Consider the following 20,958-nt stretch of genomic DNA (forward strand, 5'->3'; position numbering starts at 1 on the left):
TTTTCTGCTTTCCACTGATAGACCAACAAATTCAATTTTAAATAATTGTTCTTATTCTTTGCTTGTTTTATATATTTACAAAATATTTTGTATATTTTTGGGTTAATATTTTGAATGGTTTTCCAAATATTTTATTATTATGTGTTTTAAGTGTTTTTCTTTTTGAAGTTTTATACTTAAATGAATATTAGATTTCTTTCATTTTTATAATAAGTTTTCTTTTTAGTGTTTTCTTTGTTTTTTTAATACAATTTTAGTTGTTTTCATCTTTGCTGTTTGTTTATTTATTTTGTTTCGAATTATCTCATTTTAGTTAGATGTAGATTCATTTTTTATTTTTAATAATATTTTATTAAACACAATTCCTTATTGCAATGAGTTTTTTTATATTAAGAATTCTTTTTAGTATTTATGATTATTTTTTAATACCACTCTTGTTGTTTCTTTCTTTATTTTCGATCAATTTATTTCATTTTTATACCAACAATTCTTTTTAACAATTCCGATTATATTTTCAAAAAATTTGTGTAACACTCGTTTATTTAAAATATATATATTTTTTTGGTTTAATCACTGGTAAACTGACATAATTAATTCATCCGTTAATCTCAGCGTTCATCTAGCTAGCAATAGCAATCGCGATAACTCTCGGCTTTACTTTGACGCGAACTGATTAATTGTCCTTAAGCTGCTTCTAAAGCTGAAGCTGCGTCTGCATCGTTGAATGGCCGGCGTGCGACTGAAAGCAACTTGTGTACAGGGCAGGGCAAATTTTTGGGCAGCCGAGCCGAGGACTCGGCGCTACTCGGCTTCCCATTGGCACGACGTTCCGTCGGAGAAAGTGTTCTAAAGATTTTTAGTACGCGTAGCACAGTTTTCAATCGAATGCGCTCGTGTTTTGGGGGCAGTGGGTTAGTCGGCAAAGCGGTAAAAAGGCAATTTATGAATGGAATAAACACTTGTTAGAATGTGCTGGGGAAGCGAGTCATACTTGGCAATTGTTATACTCGCTGTTATACTGCTACCTGGGGTAAGCAAACACTCCTTTAAATATATCGTACTGTTATACTCGGCCAAAGTAGGATTATTTTGCTTCGATTTTGTTTCTTATTTATTTTTACAAAGAAATGAAATTGCAGCTGCCTATTAAAATCAAATATTCAAGTCATGCGAACTCAACTATAGTCTGGGCGCAATTGAATATCGATGTAAGTGAAATCGCGTAAAGTAAGTGCAATTTTGTCATCGAATCAATGCACAAAGTAATCGAGAAGCAAGACTGATTTTAAAGGTCAAGTGCAGCAGCAGCAGCCCAATGCGAGTGGACAATACATTTGCATCGACATCTGATCTAATTTTAATGGAAAGTAGTACAAAATTCATCAAATAATTTGAGACAATTCGAACGAAAATGTTGAAGTGAATTGAGTACTAAAATAGACAGCTTTATATTAAATTTGAATTTAAGGAGTATTCGTTTGAAGCAACATTTCTTTAGTGTATTAATTTAATTAAATTTTCTCACAATTTGTTTACTTAAAGTGCAATGTTTTTGCTACTCGAAATGTTTTCGTGTGTATTTACATATTTGCAATCACAGTCGATGCCTTTCGGGTAAAAGCGATTTAATTACACAATATTGTTGCCAATCGACACAAAAAAAAAACACAAAAACAAAATCAAATATTGTTGTTGCTTCATCTTTGTATTATGGAAAAAGTGAGCATTGAAACTTTATACGTTCAACTGACAGCGCCACAAGCACACTACAGTTTCAATTACGAATCGTGTATTTTATTTGTGGATCGTTTAACTTCCCAACGGCAGAAAATGAAAATGACCACATATTAATTCAAGAGATATATGTATATTTTATGGGACTGAAGACATCTTTCGAATACAAGGCAAATAAACAATCTGCGAGTAGCCTTTGGTTAATTTATAAATATTATTTCATCAAATTTAAATGAAATGACGTTCGTGAACGCCATCTATCAGTTTATTAATTAAATAATTTCATCAACGCCATCTATCATGGATCTGGCAAAGTTGCTCTGCAATCAAATTCGATCGATAGTAAATTCTAATTGGGTTGAATTATGAAATTTAAGTGGCAACTGTATTAAATAAATATTTCTCTTTTGTTATTAAAATAAGATAGCTAACATATCACTTACACTTTTCGTTGTGCGTTGATAGTTCAGGCAGTTAGACAACCAATTTATTTATTTATGTGTAGATTTCAATACTTGGCATATTCAATTCGCCTTTAAATTTGTTTTGGCATATTTTGCATTACTAAGTTGTTTTACATCAGCATTTACTGCTTTTCTTTTCTATATGCAACTTTTACTTTATCTGAGACATGACTTGGCCGTCACCTTAAAAGACTACTTGCTTCCCCCGAGGGCTGTGTTAAAATGCATAAGTCAGCAAGCGGATGCTTCTTTCACTGTGTGTCAGGAGCTGCCACAATGTAAACAATGTAGCAAAAGAAAGGCCCTGCAATGTGGCAAAGCTGACGTCAACACGAGAGGAGGTGGGGCAATGCGGAGGCGGATGCTGTGTAAATTGAGCAAGCTGCGAAGCGCTTGCAGCCAACTTAACAATGAGCAATTGCAAAGATCAACAACAATACGGAAGGCAAGTAACAGAAGTTGTGATAACAATAAAGATAAAAGGTATGCAATATATCTCTATCTCTTTATATATATTTATAGTTTGAACTCATTTAATTAGTTTAACTTTAAACCTCAGACACAATCTTGACGAATAGCTCAGATTTCTTTATATATATTTATAGTTGGAACTCATTTAATTAAACCACAATCTTGACGAATAACTGAGGTTTACACTTTGGTTCAAGCTTTGCTATTTAATAGCGCTTTTTATTATGTATAGGAATACAAAGCGAGATCAGACAAACAAAAGATTGGCTGAAACATGTGTTTCCTCTGCAGCTTTTTGATTGCCTGAAGTCTCGTGTTGCATTCTTTTGGGGGCAACTGAAACCCGATATGGGCTATTGAAATTGTCTGCAATGCATTGTAGAGTACATAGAAATGTCTGTTTTCAAGTGGATCTAGAATCTTAGTGAATTTGACATGAAATCGTTTTGCGAAACATTTGGTATTATCAAATAACAAAAATAAAGCCTCTTGAAGCATTCGAAATGTCGACTTTAAATTGCCTAAGCTGCTTAGAGTTCAGAGGCAAGACGATTTGCATGCATAAATTAAGTTTACCGGCATGCAAAAGCGGCACGAAGATGGAAACTAGTTGCAGGCAAAAAGCCAATAAAATCTTGTTAACAGTCGCAAGTCAAAGGCAAAGCGAAATCTGGTAGATGGCTCACACGCAAAGCCCAAGCATATGTATAGGGTAGGTACTACAAGTCCCAAGCCGATGCGAATGCGAATGCGGGCGGAAAACAAAAGGAAAGCGGAAAAAACTTTTAGCCAAAAAGAGGCACCATGTCAACTTTTGAGAGAAGTGCGCTACGACGACGAAGAAGATAGACGAAGGCTGAAAGAAGTCTCGAATTTCACAGGAAACGGAAGGCAGCGGTAGAAAGGATAATGCCCGGCATGCGTAACGCATAAGCGGCAAATTCCATTAAGTGGCAAGCGGCAACAACAACGAACGGCAACTAGAAATGGCAACAAGCAGTAACCAGTTACCAGTAGGATGGATGAATTGGGCGCTGGGTTGGGTTGGGTTGGTCGCTGGGCGAATTAAAATGATATGAACTGAGCAAAGTATTTTCTTCTTTTTTTTTTGGTGGGTTGAGCAAAGTGTTTGCCAGAGTTACCGCTGCGTCATGGCAAATAAACTTTTTTATATGCCTTTTGATGAGGGTGTGCGTGTATGCGTGCGTGGGTGTGTGTGTGTGTTTGTGTGCGTGCATGTCCATGTATGAGTGTGTGCGGAACGAGAAAATAAAATTTCAATTTACAAGTATAACTGGGTCAGTTAAGGCGTCGCATCCTGATTCAGATACTGATGTTGATTTTTATTTTGATTTCGCTGCGTAAAGTCATATTCTTTTTAAGTCACACCATAAACGATTTATATTCATCGATTTACGGTCACACATAAGTTTGTCACACTGTTATAAGAATAATGTTTACTATGCAGAATCAATTTCGCAATATATGCATTTAAATTATTGCCTTGCCAGTGCAAAGAAAAAGTTTATGCGAAATATTTTGATACAATAAATAAGAATTTTAAATTGAAAATTTACCCAACACAAATGTGTGAATAGTTCATAGGTCATATGAACAAAACAAACAACATTAAAGTTTGAAACGAGTGAAAGAGAGCTAAACATATTTTGTGTTGACACTTTGCAGTAAAGTAATTTACTAATTGCTTTTGGTATATGTATGTTCATATGTTTTCATTATTCGCTTAGCGTAATACTTTAACAAATATGAAACTTGTAACCAGAGCTGCTTTCGCTAAGCTTCTTCTTTAGTAAGTATAAAGATTAAAATAAATTTCAAACTACGCTTAAAAGTGTGCAGCATAAAATGGCAAATCCACTTGTCCCAAATACATAAGCAGAAGCATTTATGAAAGGTTTGCTTAGCTAGTATTTAAGTTAACTGCTTTAATTACAAAATCTGTTCAGCTTACAAACTTTTGCTAATGTAAGAGAACGACGTATTTATTTATTTTGCTTCAACCATTGTCTCATTTAGCTAGCGCCTAAAAGCGTGCTTTATAAATGTAGCAGCAATAACATTGTCTGTCCCAAAAAGAGACAACTGTTAGCTGTTGTCTGTCGACTATGTTAAGTTAGGCGGGACACAAACCAGCAAGCAAAAAGCTTCGAGTCGTAAGTTTACAGTGCCAAACAGCATCCACATGACTGTTAAGCATTTGAAAACGCACCAGGCAAACATCAAAGAGCAAGTTCATTGAACGACAGTGGATATCTGATAGCGAAGGGAAAGATGTTTTAGGGGAAATCGAAATGAAAATGAATGCATTTTGTTTAACCCAATTAGTTTGCTATTGGAAACGTACAAAGCAGCTGCACAGATTGGCAAACAAAATGATAATTGGCACCCAATATGCGTCTGTTCTGGAGCCGCAGCGTCCTTATGCACACACATACATATGCATGTATGTATTTGCGTACGGTTGTCAACCGGTTGGCATGTAAGACGAAACCATCAGGCAATGTGACGCTGTGGCAAAGATAATTGTGTGGGTCACAAGTGACAAGTGGCGGACAGCAAAGGGAACAACGGGAATTTATTGTCCCTGACACACATACAGAGACATGTCGTACATAGTTATGCAAATATGCAAAGAGAGAGAGAGAGAGAGAGAGAGAGAGAGAAAGGGGACGAAAGTCAGTATTAATATTGGTGACAATGGTTCTGCAGCCATTTGTTTCATTGGATTCACAATGATGTTGGCAAATTTGCAAATTGAATTGTAATGAAGTAATAAAGGAACTTGGGATGTTTGCTGTGAAAGACATATAAGCCTCAATATCTCTTTCCCCTCTTTCAAATTCTCATTACTTCATTTTTACATTATTTACGCTCTTCCTCTCTGTGGCTATCCTTTGCCGGGTTGGTGTAAAGAGACCAAGTCAAGGTTGTGGCCAGATTTCGAATTAATATCTATCATCACACATACGTCAATATGTACGATAATAAGACAATAGATTTACATATGATATGTAGGTATCATATTTATTAGAAGCGTGTGAATTAATAATATATTATATGTGGGAGTTAATTTCGTTTTTTAATTCTTAAGGACCAATTAGATCATTTTGTTATGTTTTGTATACGATTTTGTTTCTAAGTATTCAATTAAATTTTAGTTAATTTAGTTTACTAATAACTTTCTTATGCGGACTCAAACACAATGTTCTTGGGCTTCCTTGACTATTCTCACAAGTCTCTCTTGAGGTTATTCTTGATCAAAGAGTTAAATAAAATAAACGTTTGTAAAACGAAAAAAATAATATTTCACAACGTGTGTTTTTCATTTTACGAGAGAATTTGTTAGCTATCAGATAAAAATTATATAAGAAGTATTTCTGTATGGCAAAATACATGTACTGCAATACGGTTTTGGCTGCTTTGGCTGACAATTTGGTATATTTTCACCTCCATGGTATATTTTGAACGTAGTTCTACATCGGTATACCAAATATGGCATTCAAATATTTTCGTATACTTTAAGAATAGTACCGCACTGTTTTGCTTTTTTTAAATGAGCAGCGGGTTCTCATAGTCGTGAACACTCGACTGTAACTTATTTGTATACTTCAATTTATTTTTTTCTTTTAGCGTGAAATTGAATTTATTTTCGCTAAGAAAACCAATGCCGCCCCATATTTTGGTCAAAATACTGAAAAAATAATATTTTTACAGGCTTCTTAAAAAGTCTTAGCTCAATTAAAAGAGTTCTGAAGAGAGGTTAGAATAATTGATACTCTAAAAGCCTATTTCCTCTGAACCAAATAACCTCGGTTTTTTTCCGTTCAGGTCGAATGTTACGTTCGCTCAATGTAAAATCCCATAAGAAAAAAGTCGGTTCGAAACGTAAAAAAACTGAGTGCACTGGAAAAAGGCTATAACAGTGATTTGCCATAACTAAAAAGTGACAGCATTTCATCTACTGAATCAAACTTTTATTTATTTTCCCATGTCATCAAAAAATACTGATGGTACTTTTCGAACCATATTTGGCTTTCGTCAATTCGTGAGCAGACCATACATCGAGTTTGTATTCAATACAAACTTTGTGGGAATGTTTTAAAACAGTTTTATGCTAAACCAATATTGACAATATGGATTTGAGTATTGGGAACCCTTTTTGTAGAACTTTAATAACATTTTCAGTGTTTGGATAACTTTTTCATGACCAATCTTTAAAATAAATATTACAAGAATGGACGTGAACAAACCATTTCCGTTTACCACACTTTGATGTAACAAAGGTGATGCGAAATTTTCTAATAATCGGTATTTATATCTACGATATATAAAATGATCAAATACTTAAATAATAAGTTGTTTATATTTTTAATTATTTTGTATTTGAAAAATGTAATAGAATCCCCTTTTAGCCGTTGCAAATAACTTTCTAACCATTCATGAAATTTAATAATAATTACACACTTAAGCTAATGCCAGAAGTATTTATTGTGTGTTATTTGAAGTCACGAACTTTCTCTTGCAACCAATACAATTTACTTGGGTGTTACAAAAAGTGACCATGACAAATCGTAAATTTTTAGTCGTGTAATTTCAGACTTAACATTGTGGAATCCTTTTTGTGTTGTTTTCTATTGCAATTGTAATTTCACACTTAACACTGTGGAACATTTTTTGTGTTGTTTTCTATTGCAATCGTAAATTTTGTGTTTGTTTGGAATAAAATTTAATGAAATGTAAGCAGACATATGTTTATTTTTTGTACACACGAAAACACAATTCCATAAATTTAAGCCAATAGGGATTATCATCTGAACTTAGTGTGCAATGTTTTCAATTTACAAAACAAGCGCTGAATATGAAAATGGTGCAAATCTCTCTTTTTTTGTGTAATTTATGTGGTTGATGTCACTAAAACAGGAAGGCAATATATCTCCAAAGCATTCAGTAATTAAATATACAAGTAAAACACGAAGCCAAAAATGCAAACCCACCAAAAAAATAAATGACAAAATGTTGAATCGTTTCGCATAAATATTCATGCTTAAATCAGTATCTATGCTAATTCCCTGCATAGTAAACAAGTTTTGGCATATCTCGGGCAATATTTATTCTAACTTGACGCACAATTTTTCCACAGGCGAAACCTTGTTGGCAAATGTTTTCCGATTTAGGGCTTAAATACAAAGTAAATTGTTATTAGCCTTTGGGAAAAAACTTCGAAACAGACACACAAAATTAAAGTGATTTGAGCCAAATATTAAATGAGAATTTAACTGATTTGAAATTTATGCAATTGTTTGCGTTCTTGACTTAATTGCAATGTTTTAATCCTCTTTTAATATGAACGTAGTATATGAGCACAAATCTACTGATTACAATTATAGCTAATATGCACATTGATTCTTTAAATATATAATAACATTTTTAATTGATAAGATAATAATGTTTTGTAATTTGTTATTCCTTTTATAATATGTTTTATTGTTACATCATTTTAAGTTTATATTGTTTGTTAAACTGAAATTATATCTTCTACTCATAAGGTAAAAGAATATTGAAACTTTGTGACCCATGGAAACCTAGATTCAGAGGCTATTTAGGAAACACTTTAAAATTTGGAATGTAGTACTTCAACCACTTCGGTTTATTTAAGTATTTTGCGATATATTTTTCGGTATATTTTAAGATTACTTCTTTAAGTTGAAATTCTTCATAATTTGCCTTTACATCAAATCGAAATAAATTTAAAGACTATCTCTGAGAGTGTTGAGAGATAAGCCGGATGCTGCTGTTGAAGGTGTTCGTACAGGTATTTCGTAAACCCCAAACTCGAAATAGTTTTGCAGCAGCCAAAATTAAGTATGTGAAAAGGTCACACAAAAGTTGGTGGCTTGTATTCAGAAATGTTCTCTCTCGCTGGCTGCAGTTTCGTTTGGGCCAATTTTGAACGCATTGCACAAACACGCGCTGACGCGGATAACACAAAGGGAAGATGTGTTAATGCATGCTAATTAAATGCAGCCACTAAAAGGGGCGACGAGTAAAGAGTGCAAGTGTAACTTGGCAATGGAAATGCGAATGCGAATACGAATGCGAATGCGAATGCGAATGTGCACAAGGATTCGTTTTAATGGCCTTTCGGTTTCATGCCTCTTTAATGGGCGGCAACATTTTACATAGTGTTCCGGCAAATTGCACAGCAATAACAAAGGATTTTTTTATGGTCGTTGACTTTTTTTGCATTCGTTACGAATCATAAATATTCAAAATGATGACGCTGTCTTTGCGCACACATTAACGAATGGAGGATGGATGGGTTGACGGGGCGTATGAGTAACAAAAGCGGCTTGCAACTTACCCTTTATGAAATCGACAGCCATCTCCAGGCCGTAGGTATCCTTGTCGCAGTCATCCAATAAATGCGCGCCAAGCGTCACGTTCGGCAGCAATTGTTGCTTGTTTACCTGGTCGAGAGTGTAAAGCATCGCCTCCAAGGCTTGGATCCCACCCTGGGGCATGATCTGGCCGCAGGTGATGCTGTCCTCGCGTGAGTGCACCATCATCAAGCCGCCAAGTATCACATCGCCCTCGAGCACTGCGGCATGCTTCACTGGCCACCCGGAGGCGCCGCTGCCTGCAGCTGTCGATGCGGTTGTTGATGCCGCAATTGCTGTCGCAGTTTCTGTTGCTGTTGTTGTTGCTGTTAGAACACTGCTAGCCAGGGGATTACTGACTGTATTACTGTACTGTTGGGGCATATTTGTGGTATCCAGCCAGTGCAGCGTAGGCACAGTTTTGCTAGCTATCTTTGTTTCTGCTGTTGTTGCTGTTACGACTGTTGTGGCATTTTCTGTTGCTCCTGTTCGCCAATTACTTTTATTATTTGTTTTCATTGCTGGCCACGCCTCTGCAAATGTTGACATGGTGGCACTTTGCTTCATATTCAATTTGTTCTCTGTCCTTTTCACATCTGTACTTTTTGATGTTGCTGCTGTTGATGTTTCGCTTGCTGTTGCTGCTGTTGTTGTTGCTGTGGGCACAACGCGCTTGCTTTTTATTGGTATTGCCGTCGATGTTATTGAGGCTGACATATGTTCCACTTGGGCTATTGTTGCTGTTGATGTTGCTGATGTTGCTATTGCTTCTGCTGTTGTCGTTGCTGTTGCTGTTGCTGCTGCTGTTGTCGTTGTTGTAGGTGGCGTGTTGTGTATTGCTGGTGTTGTCATTGCTGCTAAATATTCAAGTTTTTTCTTTGTCCCAATCGCTTCTATTGCCTGAAGCTCTTTGCTAGCCACTTCTGATGCTGATGCTGCTTTCGGTGCTGTGGTTATGCTTGTTGCTGTTGCTGCTCCTGTTGCTGTTGCTACTGCTGGCGACACAGTTGTTGCTGCATTTAAATTGCCGATGAAAATGGATGCGGTCCAAGTTGACCTTGTGGTGTGCTCGGGCGTCATTGAAAATGCATCTGGACTTGGCATCGACGTTAATTGCTGCACCACGTTGTCTCGCTCTGTCTCAGTCATAAATTGTTGTTGCTCTTGCTGCTGTTGCTGTCGCTGTCGCTGTTGCTCTTGCTCTGGCTCTGGCTGTGACTGTGGCTGCTGTTGTGCGCCGTGCAGCAGCAGCAACAACAGCCAAAAGGATGTTCCATTGCCGCCACTCGACAGCATTGCGAATACACTTTTGATACCGTTGTATCGCAATTGCGTGTTTCGGATGTGTTCGAGTTGCGAGTGTGTGTGCTTGTAGGATGTTGTAAGTACTCGATGTTACAGCATTAACATGAAGTGCAACCGAACAACTTGGTGTTGTCGGCGAGTGGCCAAATAAATTGAAATTACTTTCTTACAAACAACAGCTTAAAATTGTTGCTGGCTAACGCGTTTTAATTAAGTTGCCTGTCAGCTTAAATTGATGGGCCAGCTAATTCCCTTTATATTTGTTGCTCAAATCGTTCTTGTTGCTGTTGTTGCAGTTGTTTTTGCTGCTGCTCGAGTTGCTGTTGCTCTTGCTGCTGATGATGATGTGGCGAAGCATTTTTCTGTCTCAACTGCATCTAATTGTTGTTGCTATGGTTACTGGCGAAACTCGTTGAGCGGATCGACTGTAAGAAAATAACATAGAAAGCGAGAGGAAGACAAATTGAATAAATATATAAGTAAAAAGAAATTAATTGTGCATCACTTAAGCAAATATAATGAACAGTAAAAATGCGCACTCTAATGGCTAGACATTTGTCTCTCGCATTCTCTCTTTTTGTTTTTTCTTTCACTTTTTCCCTTTTTACACATCCGAAATTTTTACGCAATGGGCAGCGTGCGAAATTGCGAAAAATATTTCAACCCGCCAAACCAGCCAATTGGTCAACTAGATGGCCTTCGAAAAGTTGACTTCAATTTTATGTTGCCTACTTTTAGGGGCAAGTCAAATAAGCGCACTTAGTCCGTAAAAGACCAGTTCTGGCTGAACGCACAAGAGGAGCTAAAGGCAGGAAAAGAGTGAGAGGTGCGCAAAACAGGAGGAATTTCAAATGTCCGGCAATTAATACTACAAAGTTGAACCTCAACTTGTCCACCAGCAATAACGAATAGCAAAAAAAAACAAAGACATAAACCACAGCAAAAGTTTATGGGAATTTCTGTGGTTTTCACACTCAGTCAAGACTGACAAGCTGCTACACTATAAAGTGATTTAATCTTTTTAATGGATACGATTTTAAACAGTTTTGATGGCTTGGGGTGTTGCTCAAAAATGGATTAAAAGTCTAAAAAGTTGCATAATGTTGCAAAAATGACAAAAATATGTTTTGACCTTTGCTACCTACAAATTTATTGTAATGGCGTTAGTTTCTCCTACGAGATTATAAAACATTTGAATTGCATTTGCGTTGACAAAGCCAAATCTGCCGAATTCGCATGTACCCCATATAAAGCTGAAATGGCTGCTATTTGGGTTTATGTTAGCTTCGTCAACAGTTGCCACAACTGTGGCATGATTTCGAGTGCACGAACGAGTGTGTCAAATAAATATACAGTCGTAAACAAAACTGCTGACTGCTCATAGGCAAATGAGGACATGCTTTGCACTAAACACTAATGGAAAATGGTTGAGAATTTAATAGACTGCCACAGGGAACAAGGACTAAATGAAATAACCAACTAGTCAGCTGCTGCTGGCAGTTTACCGGAAATGCCGTAAACCTAAGCACAAGCACAATCGCAAACACAAAGGCAACATCAAGGAGGAAGGCGAATTGTGTTTCGCCTGACGGCATTTTACAGGGAACAGAGCCAAAAATAGTCAAACAATGGCAAACGTAAAGTGATAACAAGTCAATATAGTATTATGATGCTACATCCGGGAAATGTGCAAAATGTGAAAACGTTGGACCGGAAATTGAGTTACACGGCAATTGGAACACGTTATGCTCATTAAATATTATCACACACATACAAGTATATATAGGCAGCTAATCAGCTAATTAATTAAGAGGCGTCAGAGCAAAGGATTTTCCGGTTCAGTATTGGGCCAAAAACCAATTAGGCATTTATGTCGCCTTGTCCTTTCCACTACAAAAAACATTGCTCCTTTCCTCGAGTTGTTCTTCTTTGTTTGGCCTTCGAAGAGCAGCCATTTAATTAGCTGCATACTCTCGTATAACGACTACTTAATGGATTTTCGATTGGGTGGAGGAAAGCATCTTTGGAGGACTCACCGGACTTGTTTTTGAAGTTGCCGCATCGTAATTTATTGTTATTAGCTGTGCGAATGGTAAAATACTTGCATACTTTTACACTCGAACGATAAAGTTTTAATGCTCTCCACCTTAGGAGGGTCAATTGCTGTGCCATTAAGTTAATCGATAATCGGATAGCACAAAAGTGTCCCATAGGCTTTAAAGATAAGTATAGAGAAGAATGCATATACTTATGTTGTTCAAAGTATTTTGTTGAGCTTATAAGGTTAGGCTTTAAAAATGCCAACGATTAACTGCGCCTTCTTTTCGGCACTCGGCATTCGGCACTCGGGTCTCCTCCAACCAATTGCCCAAATATTTTGGCACACAATATAAAAATACCATTGGCGCATATTTTTGGCTGGCTGTGACATAATCTTTAATACGCCCAACGGCAGCAGCAGCAGCAGCAGCCTGGGACTCTATGGCCCCCCTTGGCATCCGAGTGAACGCTCGCTTATCGCAAATACCTGGCATGCCACTGCTGCCCTTTTTTTCTCTTTCTCTGCTCTCTCTGCTCTCTTTCCATTTGTTTGTTTTGCTCCCACACATACACACACACACACACACTCACAAAGGCAACACAAATAGCCGCTGGCTGTGCATTCCCAGTTTGTTGCTCTTTTCTTTTCCCATTTGCCATCTCCCATCTCCCAGCTCACATTTCCCATTTTTTCTGCTCCTGTTTTTGCTAATATTCTTTTTATTGAAACGATATTGGGAAGGTTGCCCAAAATGGTGGGCAAGGTCGGATGCGCGTGGGTGTCAAATGGCATGTGGCCTGCAAATCGTCAGGACGTGCACATAAATTTCATGAAGCGGAAGCGCCTAATGAAATGTTGCCACAACGTATAACTAATGAAACGCTGTCAGTCTGCGTCTACGCTGTCTGTTATCTGCCAGCCTCCTCCTTCTCCTCCTCCTTTGCTCATCCTCCTTCTCTCATGTATGGTACAAGTATTTAAGTGAGAATACTCGCTATGTCTATCGTGCGTGTAAATTTAATTAAACTTATCAATTTTCTCTCTGCTTTGCGTCAGCCACAAGTCAAACAGTTGACAGCTGCTGCTGGCCATTGTCTCTCTCTTTTCCAGACAACCGACAGCATTATCAATATATATGTATGACATGTGTGACAATGTGGCATACATGTGGCATATGGCCATCAATGGCCAGCAGCCATTGAAGCGGATATGCCACCCATAGCTCAGCTTGGAGAATATTGCACAACAATTTATAGCTGCCAGCTGTCAGCTACTGTAGCAGCTTTGCAAACTTTCAGTTTTTGTTATTCTCACTTATTTATATTATTTGTTGATTTGTAAAAATAATCTCAGCTTTTTGTTTGTGATTGAAAATAATAAACAACAGTCATAATTGGTCCTTGTCAATTATATTCCAAAAGTTAATTTCCCTTATTGAAAATGTCTTCAATGACTGCGGCAAATTAAAGCAATTTTATCGTGCAGCACATATTAATATTACAGCTGCATTAATATTAATATTTGCTGCTTTTCTTTGGGCTGCAGAGCTTTTAACGTGATAAATTTGCACACACACACACACGCGCGAGCGCAAGCACCAAATTCGCTCAGGTAATGTAGTCATAACACTTTTGGTCATGTTTTTTTATGAGAGAATTATGCAAAAAGCAAAAAGTTCAGCCAGAGTTGAAAAAGAAGAGCCTTCGGGACCGCAAGCCCGTAAAAACGTTGCAACAAATGCAAAATTAATACGCCTGCTCCATTAAAAGGTGCGTCGGAGCATAAAAACCAGCGCAGACATCATCATAACTGGCGCACGGACCAAAGTCATTTAGCCACCGCTCAATTATTGGAATATTATTTATAAGGCACGGACGCCCCTTTTTTTTTTGTTAGTCATGGAGCAAAGTACACAACATACTCGTAAATAAAACAAGTAAGAATTCGAGTGCAGTTGAATGTGATCGACTGTGAGATACCCGCTTCCTATTTTTACCGAAAGCAATGCGGTAATATTTATAAAGTAGTAAAAAATAATGTACTGTAAAGTACCGAAATATACCGAAAGATATATTTGGTATATCGATATAATATTTCAATAAAAGCAAAGAAATATGGTATTATTTTTTAAATATACTAAATAAATATACTGAAAAAAATACTAAGAAACGAAAACTATATTCGGTATCAATCAAGAAAATCAATTTTGTATTATTTACAAAATATACCAAATTAACATACTGAAAAATATTAAAGTATTTTTCTATTCACAGTATTTAAAATTTCGCTTGCAATTCGTTTTCTTGATTTAGGGAGGCAGAAGTAGGCGTTGCAAAAATCTAAAACAAATTTGATCTGGGTTCGAAATAATCAAATAATAAAAAATGTCGTCGGAGACGACTCCTTCTGCCTGTTACGAGGTAATAATACCCTTCTACCCTTTATTGTTACGGGTATAAAAAAAGGTTTACCCATTGACCACTTCACATGACGTATACGCAGCGTAATGCGTAGCACGTGACTGGGGAATCTAAATGGACATGTGAAGCCTCTCGTCGGAGCATTGACCACTTAATGCATGATTATCTCTAATGAATATGAAATGTGCAGAAAAACCTTCGCATCTCAGCCGCCTCCAATGGAAATTCTATTTGTGTGGTTTAAAGTAATGAAATTTATGCAAAAATATTTCAATAGTGCGGTAATTTGTCATTTTGAAATTGATGCATGGAATGTGGGAAAAAGCGTGTGAAATCGTCTGGCGTAGATTACAGCAGAGATCATAAATCAGATGGTGAAAAGAGCTTAGGGCATTCCAATGGGAAAACGTCATGAATAAATGTATCGTTAAGCAAAATGTTGATTTATTAAATATTAATTGTTCAGTGAAAGCTTTACAAAATAATATTTAATCCGCATTGTGAAAAATATTCCATTAAATTTAAAAATTTCGTTACAACAGTGTAAATCATTTACAAAAATCAATAACCTCATTTATCGCCCTTTTAAATTGGCAAAATGACTAATGAAGCGTGTGATTTATTTTAATTCTTGTGGCAAGTGTGTTAATACATTATTCACAAGGCAAAACGACATTCGGCAATGTAAAAACTTTTCTTTTTCGCAAAAAAAAAATATATATGACCTTACTGAAAAAACAAGTTATTTGTTTGTCAGTTTGTTTTGTCATTTAATTTCATTTATTATCATTTTTATTGTTTTGCCAATTAAAAAGTTTCAGTATTTATTTGCCTGCAATTTCTTTTTTTTGCTTCCGTTTTGGGTGATTTTAAAGAAGAATTGTTGGGCAGAATTTAAGCGCGTTGCGTTGACAAAACCTGGGAACACAGGCTGCTGAAAATTTGTGCGAAAAACTTTTAATTAGCAACCAACACCAACAGAGAACAGCAACATCATGGCACCGAAAGCGCAAAATCCCAGGGGAGAATGCGGCAAAACCAAAATTAGCTGCGATACGATGGCGAGTGTGTGAGGGCCACCTGCTCGAAAGTGAAACTCAATTTTCATTGCATAGAAATAATGAAAATGTCTGCCAAGAAGTGTACTCGACAGCTAAAAGGAGAAAGAGAGATAAAGAGAGATCGAAAGTGTGAAAGAGAAAGTTGCGAGTGGTTGAAATGCTTTCGAAAGTTTTGTCATGCAAATGAAAGTTTTCAACGGCGTCGACAGCAGCAGATTGGTGGGTGAAGTCTTGGTGATGTCTTATTGTATATTGATTGAACAGTTTTAGCGGTTGTTAACTGTCCACTGACCATCATAACTTCAACTTAAGGTTTTGTCGCAATTAAACTCTTTAATGTCCATCATTGCCATGATAAGTTGGCTACTTATTGTTGGCACTGAAATGTTAAATTTGGCTTGGCCTCTGTTCAACTTTTCTATAAGAAACCGTGCCAAAAAAATCTTCATCGCATTTTTATTCGAGTCGATGTCCTTGGCAGTGTCTCACATTTAATTCTGCGCGATTTACTTTTGATGCTCTGTGTTCATATTATAAAATTTTATTTCATCCAATAAATTCACAAGTGTTGCCAAGAAATAAGATACAGCCACTTCTGTGTCCATAAGGTGCCCAGGCACTGGCTCTGGGGGCGTTTTGGGGATCGGAGTTCTGCCTCCACTCGACTGCGTAGTAAACAAATTAATCCAATTTTGACTGTGGCTGATGCTGATGGTACGGCTGATGCTGAAACTGTGTGCGCCTAGGGAAAGACGCTTCAGGCATAAATTAAGTAATTAAGTGAGTCGGATTTGAGACTGAGAGAGTCAGTACATTCATCTAGTGGGCCACTTTGATAATTGATGTTGTGTCAAAGCGTTTATTTAGTGCTTAAGTGCGCATATTTTGTTAATTAAACTGTTGTTTTTTGGCCACGGCAAGTTGGATTCCATTATCCATGCGCATTCCCCCATACCCATTACCGAAGTAAGCAGTGCGAAATGTTTTATGATTGATTTGTTTATAAACATCAAATGTGGCGCAAAGTTGGCCAACAATTTTTAAGGCATTAAGATTTCATAAGTGGATTAAAGCCAAAGCAAAGAAAGTCTTCTTCGCCTCTCACACAGCAAGAAAGAGATCCAAGGCACCCACAAAAGAAAAAGAAAAAGAAAAAGGAAAGGAAAAAAGGAGAGAAAGAGAAGGAAATTAATCAAAATTAATCGCATTACACAAACAGACAAAAGCGAACGGCAACAACAGGGATAAGTATGCGAGTTTTCTTCTCAACATTCAACTACGTTATACCCTCGAAGTGATTTCAAAAAAAAAAAAAAAAAAAAAACAATAATTCACTTTAAATGTACTCAGCGAGTAAGAGACAAAACAAAAATAAATATTATTTTTAATGATCAACTTTAAGTGCCTTCGCGTGTTGGCAGCAGATATAAATTGCTCTTTAAAAGGCAGTGAGAGGAAAAATTTCATTTGCTAATGATCAATTTACCCACTTTTTTGTTTGCAGAACAACCACAATATTTTGTTGCGAATATTTTTATCTTTAACCGAATAAAACTTAAATACCCTTTTAAGCCATTAAGTGGTACATACTTGTGTATTAAAAGCCTCGCCACGCACGCAAAAGCAATTTACGTTTTCTCAACTTGACATATGCACATGTCATATGATTGCTTTTTGCCAAGGCACGAACTCAATTGAAATTTCAAACACTTTTAAGTGGATCCAGAGCGCAAGGAACTCATTACGGAAATTACTTTACACAGCACAGTCTTCATACATAAGGAAACACTTTCGGGTCGATGCTGCCGAGATGACGGGCAATGCAGAGCAGAACGGAACAGAACAGAGCGGAGCGGGGAGAAAAGCATTCACCACGCAAATGATATGCTCATTGAAGTGAGCCTCCGAGTTGGTGCTAAATAAATAAACAAACATTCCCTGAACTTCAGACAACAAAAAGCGAAGGTCGCGGCTGGCAATTAGTGCCAGCAAAGATGAGGGAAAGAAAACCCCAGCAAGCAGTTGGGCAATCTCTACATGATATTACTCCTTACACACCCACACACTCACCGACACAAGAACAGCAGACATATGAGGTCGACAGACACCAACACAATGACAGACACTAAGACTGAGTGATTGCCTGGCCAAATGACGCTGACATTGTACACTGATATGAAAATGTATTTGATTATTACTTGATTCTATATATAATTTTGTATATCAATTATTTGTTTATGTTTTTCCATATTAAATACACTACAATATGGAATTTACATATATTTTGAAACCTCTCTGTGCCGTTCAACGAAATTGCCCTATACAAAATGTATTCGTCTGGTGAAGTATTTGGTTAGTTATCATCAAAAACTTATTTTCGTAAAGTTGTGTTAATATGTTTCCACAATAATATAATATATATCAAGATATTGTAAAATATTCAAAAATGCGATAACTTGTTTCGTATTTGAAAATATTTTTACTTTTATAGATTAATTTAATTATTAGAACATTTTTATATATTACAGAGTTACCGAAGTAAAAAAAATTTACATAATTTTACTATATTAATATTTGATTATTCTTGGCTATTACAGAATTATTGAGCAAGAAACAAATAAAAGAAAATAATAAAAAAAAATTAATAATAAAATGTTTACTTATTTTGAAATTTTTCCAACACCACATAAAACCAAAATAATAATAATGATAAATTTACTTCCAATATTACGTATACGTAATATTCTGTTTTATTTCAGTGTGCACATTTCACTTCACATAAAAAAGTTTAAATAATCTGTATTTGAGTTAACATGGAAACCGAAATCTACGGTATTCTGTATGTTTTTCATTTATAGTATCAAAATTGTTGCCACGACTGAGGACAACTTGAGCTCAGAGAGACTCCAACGTGTTGAGTTTCTGTCTTTCTGTCTGTCTGTCTGGCTGCCTAGCTACTAGCTTCTGGCTGCCTGACTGTCTGGCATCTGAGGATGTTTGCCTTACTTTATTTAAGCATTGTTCAGAAATTTGTGCGCTGGCACTTATTGATTTTGCGTTGCGCTTGAGAAGACGCTGCGAGCATCGATGAGGCTAGAGCATAGTAGATTGCCACTGATAATATTGAAATGATATACACGCCACATTAAATGGATTATTTAATGTTGTCACTTGTACGTATGCCTGGCAAATGATGCGTACAGCTGATATCTGTAACATGTTCTCCCTGCTCCGTCCTCTCTTCATTTGTTACCACCGACTCTCCACTCTCTGTTCTCTGCTTTGCAGTGCATCCCTTCTTACAGTGCCTGACATCATGGATTACACACGCGGGAGTCATTTTTATTTGTCTTGTGTGTCGTCGTCGTCGTCGTCATCGTCATCGTCATCGTCAGCTTCATCGTCTTGGACGGGTTTGTCGACGCTATTTGTTGTTTGGTTTGCCTTCACGACTTCAAATGGAGGCTAAAGTTGATTGTGCTTGAAATTGGGCGGCTGCTGGTGTATGTACGTGCCAGTTCCTGTAATTGCTGATATCCTCTTTACTCAGCTTGCCTCGGCGCTTGTAATAATAAATTAGAAAGCAAAGTTTACCAACCAACCTACAGACTGACTGACTGACTGACAGTCTGCCTTTCTTGTGGTTTTCGTTATTGCTATTGTTGTTGTCTTCTGTTGCTGTTGCTGTTGATTATGCTAAGGTGATAAGCACTTAGAAGTCCCATGACATTTAAGCAGATAGTCGCTGAAAGCAACAACCCACCTGTGGCTTGCATATTCGCATATATAAAAGTCAGCAGCAACACTTCATCTTCGACTTCGAGTTTGACTCTAGACGAAATCATTAGCAAACGGTTGAGATATGTCAACTGTGCACATATTTGTCTATCTTAAAGATGGGTGTTATTTTGATATTTACTTGGCAATAAGAAATTGCTATCTCAAAAATTATTTTATATGACTTTAGCTTCATTTTCACTTGAGCTCAATGGACTGCTAATTAATTTGGCTCGAGGCAATGTGACCGACCTTTGACCTTCGACTGTAGCAAAACAAAAACACACACAACTGGACTGATTAGTAATCTTCTTGAGATTTGTTTGCTATGCCACCCACACACACACACACACACACATAGAAAAACAATACTGCCTGCATTATAATTAACCACATTATTCAAGTCTATCGTCTGTAATTCGAATAACAAAACTCAGTCATTTTTCATGCTCGCTTTGGCAAACAAAAACACGAGCTCGATAAGCGAGTACATAACAAATATGGCAAATCCACTTGAGTGTAGCACTTTGGGTACTTCCTTGGCTTAGTGAGTGATCTATTTATGACCTGGCTAAGGCGTTCTAATATATGTATAAGACTTTGCTTATAAATATGCATGCTGCGGCATAAACTTGAATAATTGCTTGTGCTTGAATTCTTTTCGTAGGCAATGCCGTAAATTACGAATAATATTCATAAGCCAGAACATTACGATGTAAAATAATTCAAACGCAGATCTACAAATTGAAATTCAGCACAATAAATGGCAAATGCTTTCCAATGAGTTCAAACATCACCAAATTTACTTCTGCTTCAAGCTGAATACTTAAGAGTAGCCATATTTTACATATCCTTGCAATTTGTAGTCAATTTAAGTTAATACGAAAAGTAAATGAAAGCAAAGAAGTAAGAAAGACGAGTATGCTCGACTGTGAGATACCCGCTATACATGTTTAATATAAAATATACCACAGAGTGCTATATACACCAAAATGTCGACTTTAAATAACTTCTACAATTTGTATCTGATTTCATCGAAAATTTTAGGCACAAGTTTATAATACCATTATACCGTATGGGTGGCGGGTATAATAAATATGAAATCCACAAAAGAGTATGAGGGAAAACAATGCGGGTTTTTCTTAAAGTGTACTAAATTAATATACCAATCAAATACTTAAATATATCGAAGACTATGTTTAGTATATTGATATGGTATACATTTAAAATATATTTTATATAATATATAAAATAAATAATAGATTTTCAGTCTACCAAAAAAAAAAA

The 20,958-nt window shown here is 36.5% G+C and overlaps 1 protein-coding gene across 2 annotated transcripts in view; it reads right to left on the bottom strand.

The window, feature by feature from the left end:
* LOC133846470 (metabotropic glutamate receptor 2) overlaps positions 1–20,958 on the bottom strand; it is an 88,538-nt gene that overhangs the window by 63,239 nt on the left and 4,341 nt on the right. Inside the window, exon 2 of one of the 2 annotated variants that reach the window (XM_062281468.1) lies at positions 9,052–10,797. In XM_062281468.1, the coding sequence (XP_062137452.1) occupies positions 9,052–10,363 (1,312 nt within the window). In that variant the 5' untranslated portion in view covers positions 10,364–10,797. Of the gene's footprint in view, positions 1–586; positions 729–9,051; positions 10,798–20,958 lie in introns of those variants that run through there. The other variant, XM_062281469.1, reaches the window with a different exon arrangement.

Source organism: Drosophila sulfurigaster, chromosome 3 (genome assembly GCF_023558435.1).
Source record: "Drosophila sulfurigaster albostrigata strain 15112-1811.04 chromosome 3, ASM2355843v2, whole genome shotgun sequence".
Lineage (NCBI taxonomy): Eukaryota > Metazoa > Arthropoda > Insecta > Diptera > Drosophilidae > Drosophila > Drosophila sulfurigaster.